We start from the raw sequence: 20,639 nt of genomic DNA on the forward strand, positions 1-20,639 counted from the left end.
TCTCCAAGCTGCCTCTATTGATTTGTTGTGCATGTAAGCCATGTTGCTTCATTTCTAAAATCCTAGGTGTAAAGGATCTTCATGCAGATCATGCTGCGAGTCACATTGGAAAAGCGCAGGGCATTGTCACTTGCTTGAGAGCAACGCCCTATCATGGTAGCAGAAGAAGAGTGTTCCTTCCCATGGAAATTTGTATGCTGGTAAGGCTGTTACTTGTTTCCTCTAATAATTTACTTCAGGAACATGGGGAGGGACATTATCTCTTGGTTCTTTGCTTCATCTGTTCAAGTAACTGCTTTGAAATGAATGCTAATTGCTTTTTTGCTCCAGTTATCACATCAGAATTTTATCAGTCGGGCACCTGAGATCAGTGGTGGATCCATATGTTTCCTTGCTTGTATAATTTTGTTCTACCCGCAACTGTTGGTAATTAACATCTTGTCGCATGTTCTTCTAGGAGTGTGTGTGTATGTGTGTCTGTAGGTGCAAACACAAGTGTGTGTACATGTATTTTCAAAAACAAAATAAACATTGTACTGTAGATTCTATTCTGTCACCTGTTGTTCTTGAACTAAGGTAAAGTGTGCTTTCAGATTCCTAATGTAATGTGTATTTTCCCACACAGCATGGCGTTTCACAAGAGGATTTTCTACGGCAGAACCAAGCTAAAAATGTGAGAGATGTGATATATGACATTGCCAGCCAGGCACACTTGCACCTAAAGCATGTAAGTAGGCTCTCTGCCAAATTATTTAGGAAACTACTATTTCTAGATGTGGCTGTTCCTCGAGCATAGTCAGGGTTCCTGGTCTTTACTCCATTTCTCATTGAAATCCCAGTAGATTTATCTCAGGCACTCTTGAAAACTTTCTCCAGTTTTTTATGGTCCCCCTGTCTCCCTCTCAGCAGATGAACACATCCTTTACCGAGCAAGCCCAGCCTCAGCTTCCTCGGTGAGCTCCTTTGTGCTCTGTGCACCCACCAGCTCTCACTCTCAGGGGACAGGCTGTCTCTGCCCTGCCAGGGCTGATGGCTCCTCTCCCAGGAGCTCATGTCCTCAGTGTCCGCAGCTGGCCTGATAACTCACCCCTTTTCTAGGCAGCCTTCGGGTATTCTGTGGCACATTTCCCCCCTCCCAGTTAAACTTTTGTGAGAAAGTGGCTACATTCATTGTTACCTCAAGGCCAGCAGGACCATAGCACCATTCGTTGTGCTATCATTTCACTTCCATCCTGCCTATTCTAATAATAGGCATCACTAAATAATCTCCTTATTGCCACATTAGGAGGCACTTAAAACTCTCATTCATGCTAACTCTTTCTGCTATTGACATCACAGACGTTTTTGCTCCTTGAAACTTTCTTTTCTTTTTTTTTAATTTACATCCAAGTTAGTTTTTTTTAAAATTTTTTTTTTTAACGTTTATTTATTTTTGAGACAGAGAGAGACAGAGCATGAACGGGGGAGGGTCAGAGAGAGAGGGAGACACAGAATCCGAAACAGGCTCCAGGCTCTGATCTGTCAGCACAGGCCCAATGCGGGGCTCGAACTCACGGACTGCGAGATCATGACCTGAGCCGAAGTCGGGCGCCCAACCAACTGAGCCACCCAGGCGCCACTACATCCAAGTTAGTTAGCATGTAGTGCAATAATGATTTCAGGAGGAGAATCAGGTGATTCATCCCCTGGTGTTATATAACACCACCTTGAAACCTTCTACTATCTTCTTCCCTTGGTTCTCTGACTTAGCCTCTAAACTGGTTCCTGATTTCTCCTGCGTATCACTTTAGGTGTTTTCCTAACAGTTAGTTCTTCATCTTTTCTCAATCTGTACCTTGTCTTCTGTTGACTCCCCCACATTTCTTTTTTTAAAAGATTTTATTTATTTATTTTTAATTTTTTTTTTAAGTCCATTTACTTTGAGAGAGGGGAGGGACAGAGAGAGAGGGAGAGAGAAAATCCCAAACAGGCTCTGCACTCTCAGCACAGAGCCCAATGCGGGGCTTGAACTCGTGAACTGTGAGATCAGACCTGAGTCAAAATCAAGAGTCAGCCACTTAACTGACTGAGCCACCCAGGCAACCCTTTAAGATTTTATTTTTAAGTAACCTGTACACCTGATGTGGGGCTTGAACTCACAACCCTGACATTAAGTCTCAGGCTCCAATAACTGAGACAGCCAGGTGCCCCCTTCTCCCCTTTCGTGAAGCTACGTCCTTCATCTGAATCATGCTATTCCTTCCTGATTCTCCTAGAACCGTTACTTCATTTTAGTGTCTCCTGAAAACTTGGTGGAAACTTTTTATCTCCCTGATTCTCATGATGCTCTTTCTCCCTGGTTCTTCTTGTGAACCTTTTTCTTTTCCGTTTGTTTGTCTGTTTGTTTGTTTGTTTTCTGAGCCTCAGTGGATCCTAAAGACCTTGTCATTTACCTGCAGACCTCAGGTCCCTTGTACTTGCTGTTTTTCTGCTTGGAAGATGTTCTTCACCCCCAACTCCTCCACTCCCAAACCCATAGGCAGTATCAAATATCACCTTATCAGAAAGATTCTTCCTGGCTACCTTATCTAAAATAACAGCCTCCTTTTCCATTCCCTCAGTCCCTTTACCTGGCCTAGCACTTCTCACTGCCTGACACAGAATGTAAGTGACTTTGTTTGGTTCTATGCTGCATTCTTCAACATCTAAAGTGCCTGGTACATTATAGGCACTCAGTAAATTTTTGTGAAATATTAAATAGGTAATCAGATTGTAAGCTTTTTGAGGGCCAAGATTCTATATTAATCTTTTTCTGAATTTTCTGAAGCATAGTTCTCCACCCCAATGGAGGTATAGGTAAAATACATGGAACTTTAGATGAGAAATCACTTAAAACTAGCAGAGTTTTACATGAGGTCTGAGAATACAACAGAATCATAAATGCAGGAATGCCCTGAGTTGGAACCTGACCAGTCCCAGTTGATGGAGACTTAAGGCATCTGAAAAATACAGATTCCCAGGCCTTACCCCCTGGTGATACAGTAAACCTGGGATGGGGCCAGGAATTAAAATTTCCAAATGATTTTAAACACCAGGTTTGAAAACTACTGGCTTGTAGGTTATGTGAAATAGGATCCTGGAACACAGGCTTGGAAGGGTGGACCGAAGGAAGATAATAGAGTTCGGGAAGATTTGAGAGGCACTGGAGCACAGTGGATGACAGTGCAGACTCTGAAACCAGAATCTGACTTTCAGTCCTAGCTCTGCCATTTCCTGATCACGTGATCTTCACCTCTGCGCCTCACTTGCCTCCTCTGGGAAAGAGGGTCATATTAGGGCTGAACTCAAAGAGCTATGATTTAGATAAATGAGTTAATGTGTGTAAGACTTTATAACCATGCCTGGCATATCATAAGTGACATGTGAGTGGGCTCCCTTCATCATCGCCACCATCAAGTAAAGCAGTGACAGTAGTGTTGCACATTAGAGAACCTGGCCAGCAGTGTTTGAGACGAATTTGGGGGGTGGGAGATCAGTTAGGAGGCTTATTTAGGAGAGAGAGAAAGAAGGTCTGACTTAGGGTAAATGTTTAGATATGTTTATATAGATTTATACACACACACACAACAGAGGAGGAATCAACTAGACTTGACGGATTGGGTGGTAGCAGGATCGGGAAGAGGGAAGGCTGCACGGAGTTCAGGTTTAGGTGCCGTTCAGAGACTACTGTGAAAGCAGTGGTGTGCTGGTGCTAGCCAGGAGCCTCTGGGCCAGCTGTTGGACATCTCTGAATTTAAGGGGATTTGAGGCCACCTAGGGAGATGGGCTATTGAAGACTACAGGATTGGGACTTTGAAGGGAGGTCAGAACTGGAGATAAAGATTGGGGAGTCGTCCACATAGAAAGCCTCTGGTTAAAGTTCTAAGTGTGGGTGGTGTTGCCCGAGGAGAAAGTACATCTAGACATGAGGACCAAGGGCAGGACCCAAGGCCCACCTCCATTTCTCAGGTAGAAGGGAAAAAAGGGCCATTTACTAAGAAGAAGGGAAAGGAACTAATGGCCAAAGAAGTACGTGCACTGAGAGTCAGTGTCTTGGAAACCAAAGGAGGAGAAAATTCTAAGAAAGGGGAATATTAAAGTTTTGCATGCTACAGAGAGGTTGAAAAGATGGGTATGGCGGTTAGTAAATTTTGGGTGATCTTGAAAAGAGCAATTTTAGTAGATGGTTGAGGGTAAGACCAGAGTGCAGGGGGTTAAGATGTCAGGAGGTAGAGGCAGTATCTGACCATGTAAACGAAGACCCGCAGACAAGAGTGGGCTTGGTGAGGGCAGGATGATGGGCATCAGCGTGAGTGGATCAGGGCTTCGTGGTCCAGGGTAGTAGGGAGTTAGGCGGGATAGAAGAGGTTGGAGCCAAGATGTAGAAGCCCTGGGATTCCAAAATGAAGAGATAAGACTTGGTGTATCAAGGGGTTAAGTTAAAGTAAAAATTAAAATAAATTAAAAAAAATTTTAAACAGAAAGTAAAATAATTCATTTGGCAGCCTGTATAAACTGAATTAAAGGTCGAGAACCAGGCAGGAAGATCAGTTAGGAGCCTCTTACATTCGTGTAACCAGGAGATACTGACGATCGAAGCTAGGGAGGTGCAGGGACTTCTTAATGCAAGTATTTCCTCACTCACCCCTCACCACAGAGCTGGAGGGCCAAAGTTGTGGGTGTTATTAGGCAGCTGGAAAAGGCCAAAGCCAATCCGTAAGAAAGAATGAGATTCTTATTAAAGTACCTTTTCCGGAGTCTTTTAGGCTTAGGAGATTAATTTTAATTGGCAGGAGAGCTATTTTCTGACCTTTCAGAGAAGCCCTAGCTGTGTTGTTAAACTTCTGGTATTGCTTTGTGTTCACTTTCAGAAGGAGAGTGTTTATCTCCAGAAATATTTATGTTTGAAACCGGTTTCCTTTTGTCTTCCTTTGTAGGCTAGGTCCTTCCACAAAAGTGTTCCTGTGAAAGCATTTCCTGCTTTTCTTCAGACGGTAAGTGGATTAACAGAGAAGGCTGGTTAATTACTGAAGCAGATGTGTACGATCTCTTTTTCTGTTTTATAAAGTTCCCAATGAAGTTCTTTAGTTTGGAGTCTGTGTTTGCTTCCCTCCCTTAATGGTGGGTTTTGTGAGTTACATTCAGCTTTTGATTACAGTCATGCCTGTAGTTCGCAGAGGCGGGTGAGTGGAGTCGCCAGACTCCATAGGTCTATACAGGTGTGTGTGTGTGCGCGCACGCACACACACACACACACACACACACACCACTAGCCAGACTTTCCCTTTGAACCAAATCCTAATTTGTGAATGTCCAGTTGAGCTCTAATTATGAGGTCATGTTTCACCTGTATTTAATGGAATCTTCTCCTAGTTGTAAAAACTAAATTCTCAGAATGGAGACTTAGACAATATAAAAATAATAAAAGAAAATAACAATCACCTATCATTCTGGGACCCAGACATAACCACTATTTATTCTGTTCTTTTTTTTTTTTTTAATGAATTTCTGTATATAGTTGAAATCACACTTTACATGCCATTGTCTTACTTATCAAGCGTCTAGCCACATCATTAAATATATTTGTAACTACAATATTTAATGGCTATATAATATTCTATCATGTTTGTACCTTGACTTCATTAACTATTCCTTAAATTGGATATTATAAACTATTAAAAATGAACATAGAATTCTTAGAGATGGAAAGTTGATCATAAAATATTAACTATCACTTAATGTTACAGAACATTATGAATAATGTGAGCTTTTTCTAAAAAAAAAGACAGCATGTGAAAGTACATCAAAATATCTTCAAAGTTTTTTCTTTCATTCTCTTTAAATTTTTTTTTCATTTTTTTAATGTTTTGTTTTTTTTGAGAGAGAGAGAGAGAGAGAGAGATCATGAGCAGGAAGGGGCACAAAGAGGGGGAGACAGAGGAGCTGATAGCAGTGAGCCTGATGTGGGGCTTGAACTCATGAACCATGAGATCATGACCTGAGCCGGTCAGATGCTCAACTGACTGAACCACCCAGGCATCCCTCTTTTAAAAATTTTAATGCTACAAATGAATCGGATATATCTATATATGTATGCATGTGTTACAAAGCCTAACATCACAAATACCCATGAACTCACCACTCAATCCAGGAGCTAGAATGTCACCATTAAATCCCACTCATGTGTTTTCCCCCATCTCATCCCCCTGCCTCTGCCTGCCTCCTCCAAGTAAGTATTCTGAATTTTGAATTTATTAACCTTTTTCTTCTATTCCACAAAGGATTTTCCCCATTTTATATATTCCTAAACAATACATTGTTTACTTTTATTTTTGAGCTTTATAAAAATGGATCATACCTGTTTATGTCTTCTAGGTCACACACGCACACACACACACACACACACACACACACACACTCATCCATATTACTTCATCTAGCTATAGTACACTCATTTCACTGCAGTATATTTCATTTTGTGAATAGTATACCTTTTTTTTTTTTTTTTGATCAGAGACATTCTAGATTGTTTCCAGGTTTTTTGCTAATATAACAGAAAGCAGCTGTGCACATTCATGCACGTATCTCCTGTTATATACAAGTTTAGGGTTTAAAAAGTAGATGCTGAGTTTGTACGTATCCTCATCTGTCTTTAAGTGTATAGAAAAAAAGTCTGGAGAAAATACAATCCTTCTTGTTGTCTTTTGGCTCATAGTCCAGAGAATCCACAGCAGGATCTCTGTTGGATCACCCAGGTTGTACTGCAGACATTAGGGGGAGCTGTGCATGTGGACCTAGAGGGCAAGAGGTGCCTCTTAGGAGTTTGTGCAAAACCAAGTGGATTCTCTGTTAAATAAATAAATATTTAATAAAATAAATTTTATTGAAATAAGATTAAAAGGTACAGATTAATAAAAATAACTGAAAACCATAAAATAAAGAACACTGTGTTCCATCCTGTTCCTCAATCCTCATGAAAGCTGTATCGAGTTTTATGTGACGGGGGGAGGCATGGGGTGATATTTATAGGGACCTGTGATGGTTCTCCCAGGTTGCAAATTGTTTTCTAGCAAGAACATGGAGATCCATTAAATTTTTCCACAAAATAAGTTTATAAATGAACAACTTGAGCTCCTCATTTCTGTGGGAGTGGGGTGGGGTGATGGAATTCACTGTCCTTGACTGAAACACCCCTTTTGTTTTCTACAGAATCTAGTAATAAGACCTGACAAACAGTAATTTCTCTAATCTTTTACACATTTCTGCCATAACCGTATAAATTATGATCAGAATTGGCTTGGTATTTCTAGTACTAGCTCTTTGATCCTGTTTTACTGGCCTAATAGAAACTTCTTAGAAGATGCCTTTGGGGCATCTGGGTGGCTCACTTGGTTAAGCATCTGACTCTTGGGTTTCGGCTCAGGTCATGGTCTTTTTTTTTTCCTTTTAATTTTTTTAAATCTTTATTTACTTTTGAGAGACAGAGACAGAGTGTGAGCCAGGGAGGAACAGGGAGAGAGGGAGACACAGAACCCGAAGCCGACTTCAGACTCTGAGCTGTCAGCACAGAACCTGACACGGGGCTTCAACTCACAGAGCATGAGGTCATGACTGAGCTGAAGTCTGATGCTTAACCGACGAGCATCAGAGCCACCCAGGCGCCCCATTTTCTTTTAAAAACTTAATTATTCTATGATCTAATGACCATTATTTTCCTTTTCCAGGTTGCCCTGGAGGACTATTTAAAGAAAATTCAACAAGTGGATTTTGACATATTCCACCCATCTTTACAGCAGAAGAATACACTACTACCATTATCTTTGTATGTTCAATCATGGAGAAAAAGATATTAAAATAATTTTATGGCACTGATCTTTACTTTTATTAGTTTTACAGAAGTATACTAGTTAACGGTTCTTGTTTACAAATAACAGGAGGTGTTTACTTAAGAATTTTTAGGATGGGTGTGTGCAGCTCACAGCCTTGATGAGATGTTGCTGGGGGACCAGAGTGCCACAACACTGCCCAGGCTCTGCCACAGGCACCAGGGCTGTCACCAGCAGCCCAGACAGTGTCGGTGTCTGCTGTGCTCTGTCAGGTCGGAGCCCCCGGGAAGGAGTGTGGTTTGAGCTGTACTGATGCTGCAGGCCGTGTTCAGCCACCAGGGGGCAGGAGAGTTAACGTCTCCTCCCTGCCTCACCCCTGGAGAAGAGCACAGGGGCTCAAGGAGCACCCAGCTTACGTGTGGAGCAGCCACAACTCGAGGGGCCAGTACAGCTGGGGGTCATGAAGAGCGAAGTTAATATTTGAGGAGTGTCAATCACTATCGTGAGGGCTTTATCTCCCTAACATTTCGTCTTTACGACTCTGTGAAAATTTACCATGATAAAAGAACTTCTTTAAGGTAAGCTAGCTGGCTGTCAAGAGCTAGAACCCTAATTTGACTTTAAAAAGCTGACTTGAAAGTTTCACTGTTTTTTTTAACCCCGCTGCTTTACAATCTGTCCCTCAGCGTTATGACCAAAACTTCATTAACAAAATGTGTATTAATGTAAAGTATATTACCAAAATTGTATTGAGCATTCATAAAGGGGATACTACATTTTTAAAAACTAGTACACTAGCTAAGCTACTAGTATAAGCTCTGGCTGTATACTTTCATCCATGTTCTCATTTGATTTTGAAAAAGAGAACTAAGGATTTTGGGGGGGTAATTAAAAAATATTAATCATAAAATATATACTAACCACAAAAAACGTAGTTGTGTGCACTTGCTGGTCATTGGAAGATCTGGACTCTGAGTCTCTGACTGCAAGGCCAGGGTTATGCCACAGTTTCCTTTTCCCGCCCTTTCGGTGGTCCTGTCTCCTGCCCACTCACACCTCTGGTGTTCCGTCCCTCCGTCTCACCTCTAAACCTTCGGTTGGAATTAGTGCCTACTTCCATTGTGAATCAGTGATGGCTTAAAATACTACATTTTTGCAAAAAAAACTCAAACTGAGAGCTGCTTGAGGGCAAGACTACATTGTTTTATTCATCGTGGGGTCCCACAGCACCCAGAATGGCTTCTGATATAGAGTACGTAGAGAATAACAAGTGTGTGTCTGTGTGAACATGCAAGGTGGTTGTATGTGTGAGTATACTCTTGACAGTGATGCTGAAGGAATATCCTTATAGTTTGATTCTGTGACTTTAGAGCCTTTTAGCTTATCTACAAGTGGCTAGTACAAGGAAATGGGATACGTTCCTCTTGGGATTTGGAATGGCCCAGAGCTGAAGAGTTCATCAGAGACATTCTTTGTTAGGAAGCATTGCCTGTGGGTCTTCCCAGGTCAAATCTGGCAGCTATCATCTACTAAGCATCTTGGTTCCTGTCTAAGGGTCTTAAAAAGAAGGGTTTAAACACGCAAGTGGATTAGTGGATTCCTTATTGGCTCAGAAACCAATTTACTATTAGGTAATAATTTCAAAATACTCTCTAAGCCATTTTAAATTTGATGCTTAGAAATTTGGATGAACTCAAGTTTGCAGTCTCCTGGAGATTAAAGTGGGGTCTTACTCAGTGACATTTACCGTACTATTAACTTCATGGCAGAAAAGACACTCCCTTAGATGGTGCCAACATTGTTTTTCACTTTTCAAATTTCTGGGATTTTTTTTTATTAGAGCATTGTAAAGGAGTCCGGTACGTTTTCAAACCATGTAAGATGTATTTTGGTATTGAACAGGTGGAGAGCAACAGATGACCAATGTTAAGTATAAATTACAGATTAATCTCAATGTAGGTAAAAGTTGCACATCGTCATAAAATACGTTCTTAGTTCCCACTTAACTGGCAGGACTCTTCCTCTCTTTTTGATTAAATGTCTCCTTTTGACAAAATTAAATTACTCTTGAGAAACGTAACAGCAGCTAACACTCAGCGGAGCCCGAATTTGGACAGACGAAAGCTCTGTACCATTATGCATTAATCTTCACAGAGTTACTTCTCTGTATTTATTTTCCAAAGGATAAAACTGCCTCAGAGATGTTCAGTTCGAGGTCACATAGCCATTATAACTAGAGCTGGATGTCAAACCCACATTAGTTCATTGCCAAAGCCCACAACCCATGTATTTTTACCATTCTTGAGACTGTAAAATAAACGGCCAAGTTTAAAAGCTCCAGGGCACGACTTTTTCAAAAAGGAGTATTATTGTATGTATTTTAGGTACAGATTAGGTTAAAAAGTACAGTTACATAAATTCCAACTACAAATTAGGTGAGAGAAATAAATAGGCAACTGGAATAGATACTAAGTGCTGGCCATGGGGTCTATACAGGAGAGACACGTCGCCACTTTGGAGGTCAAAAAGGTCTCCCAGAGAAGGCAGCATGTGACAGTGTCAGGAAGGTTGGGTAGGACCCAGAGTTTGGGGAGGGGTGTAGCTGTAGGGAGGTCCTGGCTGAGGAGGCAGTGGGAACAAAAGCCAGGAGGCAAAACGGATAACCTGTGTGAAGACCCAATATTTTGGCTTTAACTTAAAAAAGAACAGAATGTAATGTCCAGAGTTCTCAGAAAAGTCTGTGAATAAAATGTGGCCACATCCTCTGGTCCAGTGAGACATTCTGAATGAAGATCAAAGAGTTGTGAGTTTATATTTTGCCTGTTTCACCAAATCCCTACGTGCCCTTGGATCTGTTTTAGCTCTTATAAATAGGATTTCTCTGAAGACACTGGCCTAATAACCTTGTCCAGAAAGATCCACAAAGTTGTAAACATTATGCAGACAGTTATTGAAAACAAAACATTATCCTGTTTGTACCTGTAAGGAGGACTGAGCAAGAAACCACTAACACCCAGAATTGAGAAGGGTAATGGCAGTGGGTTGGAAGGAGGGGGGAGGAGCTGGGGAGTGAGGGAAGAATCCATTAAGTAACTGGCACTTCAACAAGGCCTGCTTTCTCCTCTGAGACACATATTTCTTGGCTACCTAAAAAGGTATTTCTAAAAAATTCAGACCCTTCAGATCAGAAAGAGGGTGATAAGCAGGGAATGTCATTACATTTATGGAACAATGGATAGATGGATGTGAATTTTTCCATCAAATCGGTATATACCAGGTAAAGGGGTTTGTTCAGTAAAAGGGATATTTGGCACATTAAATATGTAACTCATCTGTAGTATAAGCTGAGTAAAGACATTTTAAAAGTTTAGATACAGAGCAGTATGGTGTTTTCAAGCACTTCTTATAAGAGTGTGGACTGCCTGGGTGCAAAACCCAGGTCCACCACCCTGATAGCTGTGTAACTGCAGCGAGTTACATGAACTCGTGTCTCAGTTGCTCCATTTATAAAATGGGCAAAATTATATCTATCTCAACAGTTGTTATGAGGAGTGAATGAATTAATACACGTAAAGTGCCTAGAACGATGACTTAGATGTTCTAAATAAACATTAAATGATGTGTCCGTAATACACAGAAGTCACACACCGGCAGCCCGAACCAAATGAGGCCGGCAGGCAGGGCCTCTGAAAAAGAACAAGACACTGAATGCCTTTGGGCAGAATGTGTACTCTGCATCTGGCCTCAGGCCCCAGGACAGGGGTCTCCCACCCAGCCCGACTCCTGTGTTGGTGTTACTTGCCTGCTCTCTAAGCAGTCGTGCTTGCTGGAGAATTTGTGGGTGGTGGATTAATAACAAGGGAACGCCAATCTGAGGCTGGCTTCACAAGCAGGCCCACTTTCTCCCCCAACCATATGGTAACTGTTGTTGGTGCATCTGTCCCTCGCTCAAAGTTCTCTGAGTGCAAGACAATGTTTTATTCATCTCTGTGTCCCCAGAACCTCCCATAAACCCTGGTGCCGCTCCATGCACCTTTGTATCTGAATGAACATGCTGTGGCACAGGGGTGATGGGCGCTGAGGGGATGTGAACACGATGGGGCTCGTATGTGCAGGCCGAACTGGGGATGCGTGTCAAGGGTGTGGCTGCTGCATGGTACACAATGGCGTTCAAGAAACAAGGCTGTTGGGCACCGTGCAAAGCAGGGTGTGAGTGAGGAAGTAAAGATAAAGAAATCACAGACACACTCAGGTGTCTGGATTTTAAGAACGGGCACGAAATTTGAAAATAAATACTTCGCAGATGGTCCAGAATACATGTATTTTGTGTATATGCACACGGATATTATTTGCAGTATTACTGGTGTAATCATTTCTTGGATAAGGAGTACCTTTGAGTCAAATATGAGATACAGTGTCTTTATTCTTAGTTGATAAGTCTGAGGGGAACTTTGATTACCTGTACAAATACTATTTTCCTCTGAGTCACCCTTTTCTCATTAAACAGTCCTGTTTGGTGTACTGTGCACTTTCCCTTTTTATTTTTAATCACGATTAATCTTCCCAGCTGCTTAGTTATATAATAATATCCCGTGTGTTTAAAACACAGGCCTACAGATTGAATTTCTCAGACAGCAAGTTAGAACCACAGGATCTCTTTTACGGGTGCTACAAAGATTTTTTAGGAAGTCGACGTTAACGATTTGAGGAGCTATTTCACCCTCTTATATTAATTCCTTGCTGCAGTGGTTTTATCCTATATGAATCTTGTAGGTTGACAAACGAGTTGAGAAAGTTCTCATTTCAATGAATGAACATAAAGACACTTCCTCCATTCCTTGTGAGCTCCTCCATATGGCTGTTAGAAATCTGTTTCAGTCCTGGTTTGGAAGAATGTATAATGTACTCTTTCCTGAGACAGATTTTTTTCCCCCTGAGATTTTTTTTTTTTTTTTTTGGTAACTAATGTGTTTGTTTTTTTACACAAGTAATGTACGTGTGTTCACTGCAGAAATATTGGGAAAAAAATAAATACAAAAATATAAAGGAAAAATATTTTTAAAATCAACTATAACTTTACCAGGTAAGAGATGACTACCATTAACATTTTGGTCTATGTTCTTCCAATTTCTTCCTTGGCATACAAAATATACAAAATTGGTATCTTCTGTGTGTTGTTTTTAGTCTGCATTTTAGTTTAGTAATACAATGTAAAGTAATACAGTGTAAAAAGATATTAGAAAAATATTCTTAATTTTTATTCTACAGAACATTCGTGGGAGTATGTTTTCTTTCTTATTTTGCAATGATAATCTAAGTTGCACCTAGGGCCCTCAGCCTCCTGAGGTCAACCTTCCCTTTTTTTAAAAAGCTTTCTTTTTAACATTTTTATCTTTTTATTTTTTTAAATATTTATTTTTTGAGAGAGCACCAGTGGGGGAGGGGAAGAGAGAGGGAGACAGTGACAGGATGACAGCAGCAAGCCTGATGTGGGGCTCAAACCCATGAGCTGCAAGATCATGACCTGAGCTGAAGTCGGATGCTCAACTGACTGAGCCACCCAGGTGCCCTTTAAATTTTTATTTTAGAAAGAGAAAGCGAGCAGGGGAGAGAGAGAGAGAGAGAGAGAGAGAGAGAGAGAGAGTGAGAGACAGAGGATGTTAAGCAGGCTCCACACAGCGTGGAGCCCAATGAAGGGCTCGGATCCCACAACCCTGGATCATGACCTGAGCCTAAATCAAGAGTTGGACATTCTGGGGCACCTGGGTGGCTCAGTCAGTTGAGCGTCCAACTCTTGATTTTGGTGGTTCATGAGTTCGAGCCCTGCATGGGCACTGTGAGTGCAGAACCTGCTTGGGATTCTCCCTCTCCCTTTCCCTCTGCCCCTACCCTGCTTATGCTCTCTCTCTTTCAAAATAAATAAATAAACTTAAAAAAAAAAAAAAAAAAGAAGAGTTGGATGCTCACCCAAATGAGACACCCAGGTGCCCTTCAACCTTTCCTTTAATAACCAAATAAAGTGGTATAGGACATCCCATGGGATGTTCCTTGAAAAGCCAGCATAATAGCCTTTGTCAGTATTTGTAAGATTTCCAGGCTAGAATGGAACACAGGATTTCTATACTTCTATCACTTCTCCATACAGTTTCATTTGCCTTTCAATTTCTTTCCGTATTCTTAAAACAATTTCTTTTAATATTTTTGTGTTTTGATATTTTCACATTTAAACCACATGAAATGAATTTGAGGCAAGATGTGAAATGTGGATCTACAGACAGTTGCCTGATTGAACCAATGCCATCAGCCATGCTAAGCATATACTCAATATCCAAGTTGAATCTGAAGGGTAACTTAAATAATTTAGAGGAGGTCACTTTTTTAAAGGAATGTTCTAACTTTGTTAAAAATAAAAGATGCTTTGAGAATTGGGCAGTCACTCTCAACACATTACACAGTTCTAAATCTCCTTGACTATTTTCTTTTTTTCTTGTGGTCTTGGACAGGTACAAAGTAAAACAGGATTTTCATTTTGTTTCCTGACGAGTTAGCTCAGTGGTGAGCCATCGTAAGAGAAGTGGCATGCTGGGTGCTGGGCTTGACCAAGGAATGTGAGACAGATTAACAATAATTTAGCTCTATCCAAACGAATGTTCACTTAAGTAAAATTTCACGATTCATTTAGTGTGGATGGAGCTGGTGCCCATGAGGACCATTTTCCCCACTCAAGGCATCGTCTCCTTCTGTGGGAGTGGGACCAGTTTCCATTACTGGTTATGTGAGGAGATGCTTGTGGGATCTGTTATTTCTGTGATGTTTAGTGTCTCGTATAGATGGAGACCCCGCCCAGTTGTTCAGCTCACCTTTTAAACTAGTTCTGGGGGCACGAGTTCTTATTCTCTCCAGCTTTTTCATGAGCGGGCCTCTGTGTGTGTGTGGTGGCGGGGGGGGGGGGGGGGGGCGGGGATGGTGAGCAATAGATGACACTTGTGTTGCCTGAATGTCAGAGGCAAAATTACACCAGTATGTGCCTACAATGTGTGGGCTCTGAAGGAAAAACCCAGCTGGGTCCTGGTGAGAACTGGAGGTGAAAGACACTTATTTTGCTCCCGCCAGAGGAAGACTTACTATTGCAACTAATCGCCAGTGCAGCTACAGTGGTCCTGGCTCATGGAATGTTCCTAGAAAATACACCTAGGAGGACGGAGAAGCAAGAAGGAAGAGGAAATTGAGGCAGGCATGGATCTGAGGGATGACTGCTTCCCGGAAAGGCTGCTCTCTTGTCCTGACCACGGAGCAGTCCACTGAGAGGCCTGGGCCTGGTTCTGCAGTTGTCCAGAATGCCCAGCGCATGAGAGGTTGTTTTCTGGGGCAAAGGTCACTTTCTCGTCACTGGTAAATTTTCTCCCGTAATTAAATGGAAAAAAAAAAAAAAAAGCATCTGGTTCTTCCTCCATCTTTTTCCCTCTTTGTTCAAGGGAGAAAGGAGAAGCGTCCTTGTCTTGATTTTTAAATTTTTCAATCTTGATGCAAACTCCCCAGATGGGAGGATTTTTTGTTTGTTTGTTTTTTCCCAGTGACATTTCTGGGATATAACTCATTAGATATGTGGTAGCAACTTAAATCACTATTTACATTGACATGGCACTTCCTGGTGGGAGTTTTATCTTCCCTGAACCAAGGAAACCACACTAGGGAGAAGAGAATGTGGTTAAATGTTAAGTGTGACCCTATCTTAGGGATAGACCTCTTAATTCTGATTGTGAACATCAGCAATTTCTTCATGCACATCACTGAGTACATCCAGTGGTTCCAACTCCTCATTGTCTACACCTGGAATGAGTTGCCCAGGGAGTTTAAAAAAAAAAAAAAAAAGATTTGTTAGTCACTCAGCAAACTGGATGCTCTGTTAGGGGCTGGGGAAGCAAGGATATCTATGGTGCCACAGCACCCCTTGTCATGCCAACAGTTTGGTTTTATGAGCCTTCCAGCAAATTCTTCCCTTTTGCTTATGCAAGTTTGAGAGTTGAATTTCTGTCACTCATAACCACAATAGTCTGGCCAACTGAGGGGCTGAGAGCCTGAAGGAATGAGATATATGTGCCATATCCTTTGCTGAGTTAAAAGGCACAACCGTCATCTTGCTGCTATATGACAGTGGGGACCAAGTGTGTGCTTATGAGTCTGTTTGCATGCACAGAGATAAATGACAAACTTTCATCATAGCCACTGTACATGCACTTTAGTTAAGGTAGGAAATTGCCTATAGATGTTGAATGTACCTAGTATTAGGAAAGAGAAGTTAGGCTAAATAGGGGAGCTTCCAGTACAGCAACATTTTGGCCAATCATTTTTTAAAACATCTGTGAATGTGGAAACATCTTTGGAAATCCAGATTTTCATCATTTTGGTTTTCTTAGAGTGCCTCCCCTGTCTTGGGTTGCTGCCCCCTATTTGGGAGAGGAAGAAAGGAGTTATCAGTTGTGGCAGATAAGATTCAATCAGTATCAATTCATAATGAAAGTGAAATAAATTTTATTTTAAGTCTTTGTTTTTGATGAACTAACTCCAATATAAACACAATGTGTATATCTAAATATTTAAAGGGCCAATAGGTCTGATTAATGGACTTTTTAAAATTGTGAGCTTTGGTCATAACCCTATCTTGGCATATATTCCATGGGCAACTGAAAAGACTATGTATTTTGCTGTTGTTGGGTGAAGTGTTCCACAAACGTCAATTAAATCCTGTTACTTGATGATGTTTTATAACCTTGCTGATCCTGTCTAGCTGTTCTGTCAGCTGTAGAGAGAGGCATGTTGGATTCTCCACCTATAACTGTGGATTTGTCTACTTCTCCTTTTCATTCTATTACCTTTCGCTTTACATATTTTGTAGCTGTTTGGTGCCTCCATCATATTTAAGATTGCTATATCTCCTTGGTGGATTTAATCCTTTTGTCACTACATAATATGCCTATCACTGGTAAATTTCTTCACTCTGAGGTGTACTTTATTGATATTATAATAGCCACTCCTGTTTTCTTTTGATTAATGTTTGCATGTTTTTTTTTCTATCTTTTTACTTTCAACCTACCTATATTGTTATATTTAAGTGAGTTTCTTGTAGACAGCATTCAGTTGGGTCATATTTTCTAATCCATTCTGCCAATCTCTTTCAGTTGATGGATTTAGATTATTTACATTTTTGAATTATTTTTATTTATTTATTGAAGTATAGTTGATATACAATGTTATATTAGTTTCAGGTGTACAGCATAGTGATTTGATAATTCTATACATTATGCTATGCTCACCAGGATAAATGTAGTTACCATCTGTCACCATACAATGTTATTACAATATTATTGCCTATATTCCCTATGCTGTAGCTTTCATCCCTGTGACTTATTTATTTTATAATTGGAAGTTTGTACCTTTAATCCCCTTCACCTATTTTGCCCCCTGGCTCCAACTCCTTCCCCTCTGGAAACTACCAGTTTGTTCTCTGTATTTATGATTCTGTTTCTGTTTGTTTTGTTTTTTAGATTCCACACAGAAGTGAAACTGTATGGTATTTGTCTTTGTCCTGTCTTATTTGATTTAGCATAATACCATCTAGGTCTATCCATGTTGTTGCAACTGGCAAGATCTCATCCTTTTTATGGCTAGTTCTCCATTGTATGTATATACCATATCTTCTTATCCATTCATCTATTGATAAATACTTGGGTTGCTTCCATATCTTGGCTATTGTAAATAATGCTGCCATAAACACTGGAGTTCATATGTCTTTTTGAATTCGTGTTTTTGTTTTCTTCAGGTAAATACCTACTAGGAAAATTACTAGATCATAGGGTATTATATTTTTAATTTTTTGAGGAATCTCCATAGCTTAAATCCTTTTACATCGTTTTGCCTTCCCCTGCTTATAAATGCTTTTAAATATTTCCTCTATATACATTTAGAGGCACAAGAGACAGTGTTATAATTTTTGCTTTAACCATTAAACATAATTCAGAAGCTTAAGAGGAGAAGGAAATGTATTTACTCATAACTTTTACTTTCTGTTGTTCTTTCTCTCTTTGTGATATTCTGAGATTCCTTCCTTTTTCATTTCCTTTTTGTTTGGAGAACTTCCTTTAGCCATTCTCTTAAGATAAGTCTGCTGATGACAAATTCATTTAGTTTTTCTTCAGCTGATAAATGTCTTGATTTTCCCTCTTTCTTTCTTTCTTTCTTTCTTTCTTTCTTTCTTTCTTTCTTTCTTTCTTTCCTCTCTCTCTCTTTCTTCCTTTCCTTCCCTTCCCTTCCCTTCCCTTCCCTTCCCTTCCCTTCCCTTCCCTTCCCTTCCCTTCCCTTCCCTTCCCTTCCCTTCCTTTCCCTTCCCTTTCCTTTCCTTTCCTTTCCTTTCCAAGTAGGTTCCATGCCCAGTGTGGAGCTCAGTGCAGGACTTGAACTCACAACCCTGAGATCAAGACTTGAGCTGAGATCAAGAGACAGATACTTAACCAACTGAGTCACTTAAGCACCCACCCCCCCCCCCCCCCCCCGCATTCTTGAATGATATTTTCACTGGACATAGAATTCTGGGTTGTCAGTTTTTTCACTTCAGCACTTGCAAATTGTACCATTTCCTTCTGGCCTCCATGGTTTCTGATAGGAAATCTGCTATCCTTCAAATTGTTTTTGTTTTGTATAAGGTATTGCTTCTGGCTGCTTTCAAGATTCTTTTGTCTTAGTTTTTTAAAAAATCAGCTCTAAATTTAATTATACTCAGCAGGCATAAAATTATATTGAAACAAATAGAAGTACAAACACTATATTCAGTTTTGAGAAATTTGACGTGGTATGGATTTCTTTGGTTTATCCTGTTTCTGATTTGCTTACATCTTGAATCTGTAGGTTTCTGTCTTTTGCCAAATTTGGAAAGTTTTCAGCCATTATTTCTACAAGTATTTTTTCAGCTTTGCTCTCTTTTTCCTCTCCTACTGGGATTTGGATGACACAAATATTAGACTTTTGTGTTATGGGCCCACAGGTCCCTGAACCTCTGTTGTTGTTGTTTTTTTTCTTTTTTTTCCTTCTTTTCTTTCTTCTCTTCCTTTCTTCCTTCCTTTCTTCTCTTTTTTTTTTTTTTCTTTCCAGTCTGTTTTCTTTCTTATTCATATTGGGCAATTTCTATTGCTGTATATTCCAGTTCATAGATTTTATTTTTCTCTGGTCCCTGAATCCTGCTATTGAGCCCGACCACTGAGTTAACTTTAGTTACTGTATTTTTTAGTCCTTAAGTTTCCATTTGGTTCTTCTTTATATCTTCTTATTTCTGTACTGAGACTATATTTCCTTACTCAGACTTTCAATTTGTTCACGTTCCAAGCATGTCTGTAATTGGCTTTTTAAGACAGCTTTTTTAGAACCTTTGTCAGGTAATTCTAACATCTCTGTCATTTTAGTGTTGGCATATATTGATTTTTTTTCTTCTGAGAGTTTTCTAATATTTGGTATATGAGTGGTTTTCAATTGAAAAGTTGGGCATTTTGGATATTATGAGAGTCTGGATCCTACTTAAACCTGTGTTTTAACTGGCTTAAAAAAATTTTTTTTAATGTTTATTTATTTTTGAGAGAGAGAAAGAGAGCATGAGCAGAGCAGGGGAAGAGAGAAAGGGAGACATAGAATCCAAAGCAGCTCCAGGCTCTGAGCTGTCAGCACACAGCCTGCCGCGGGGCTCGAACCCACAGACCGTGAGATCATGACCTGAACCAAAGTCGGGCGCCCAACCAACCGAGCCACCCAGGCACCCCTTAACTGGCTTTTCTGATGCCAATCTGGCAGAGGAAGAGAGGAGCACTGCCTTGTTACTGCCAAGGTCAGAGAGGGTGGGGGTGAGGGGGGTAGGAGCCCACATTCACCACTTGACCTGAGTTCACACTGTTAGGGGCTCCTAGTTACTTCTGGGCAGCAATGGGAGTTCTAGATCCCACTGGGCATCCACTCATACATACCACCCTGGCTGGGAGGGGCAGAAGTGCCTTGTTACCGCTGACATCACAGGAAGGTGGCCTAATTATCCCTGGGCAGTGGTGGAAGTCCTAACTCTCCACTAGGCCTCCTTTGACACCACTCCAGCAGGGAGGGGGAGGAGTCCCTTGTTACTGCTGTCTGTGGGTGGAGTTCAGATTCCCCATGTGGTCTCCACTGACACTGTGGTGGCAGGGGCCTTGTTACTGTCATGTGAGGATAAAAGTCCCAGCTGTCTATGGCCTTCCCTGATAGCACCTCAGCGTGTGTGTGTGTGTGTGTGTGTGTGTGTGTGTGTGTGTTGCAGTTGGAGCCCTTTGATATAGCTTGGTGAAGCAGGAAGTCTAGGCTCCTGATCCCCCTTTTGCTGCTGTGGGTGAGAGTGGGGCCACTGTTCTTCCTGTGGTTTTTAGCTGGAGCAAGTAGTTACTGTCTAAAAGGTTTTCGTCTTGTTAGGCTGCCCCTTTCCTGGACTTCTGCTTAGAAAGAATAGGCCTGTGTTGGGGAGTTTTTGTTTGCTCCTGTTGGCACTTCTAGGTTGCCAGCTTCTTAAAGCTAGAAGTCTGTGTATATGAAGCTAAAAGAAAACTCGGAGGACTCATTGCCAGGTTGTGCCTTGGATCCCACAGTCTCTGGTCTGGTTGTCTTCTCTCCACCTTTCAGAGTCTTCTCTTTTTTTTGAGAGAGAGAGAGAGAGAGAGAGAGAGAGAGAGAGAGAGAGAGAGAGATGGTGCAAGTGAGGGGCAGAGAGAGAGGGAGAGGGTGGTGTGGCAG

The 20,639-nt window shown here is 41.0% G+C and overlaps 2 protein-coding genes across 9 annotated transcripts in view; one reads left to right on the top strand and one right to left on the bottom strand.

Moving 5' to 3' along the window:
• NDUFAF6 (NADH:ubiquinone oxidoreductase complex assembly factor 6) overlaps positions 1-7,886 on the top strand; it is a 31,224-nt gene extending 23,338 nt beyond the window's left edge. For all 8 annotated transcript variants that reach the window (XM_058698613.1, XM_058698618.1, XM_058698616.1 and 5 more), the window contains 4 exons: positions 67-200; positions 626-727; positions 4,956-5,012; positions 7,743-7,886. In XM_058698613.1, coding sequence (XP_058554596.1) covers positions 67-200; positions 626-727; positions 4,956-5,012; positions 7,743-7,871 — 422 coding nt within the window. In that variant the 3' untranslated portion in view covers positions 7,872-7,886. The remainder of the gene's footprint in view (positions 1-66; positions 201-625; positions 728-4,955; positions 5,013-7,742) is intronic.
• The window catches only part of TP53INP1 (tumor protein p53 inducible nuclear protein 1), a 156,585-nt gene that overhangs the window by 121,929 nt on the left and 14,017 nt on the right, over positions 1-20,639 (bottom strand). The window lies entirely within an intron of this gene.

Source organism: Neofelis nebulosa, chromosome 14, assembly GCF_028018385.1.
Source record: "Neofelis nebulosa isolate mNeoNeb1 chromosome 14, mNeoNeb1.pri, whole genome shotgun sequence".
NCBI lineage: Eukaryota > Metazoa > Chordata > Mammalia > Carnivora > Felidae > Neofelis > Neofelis nebulosa.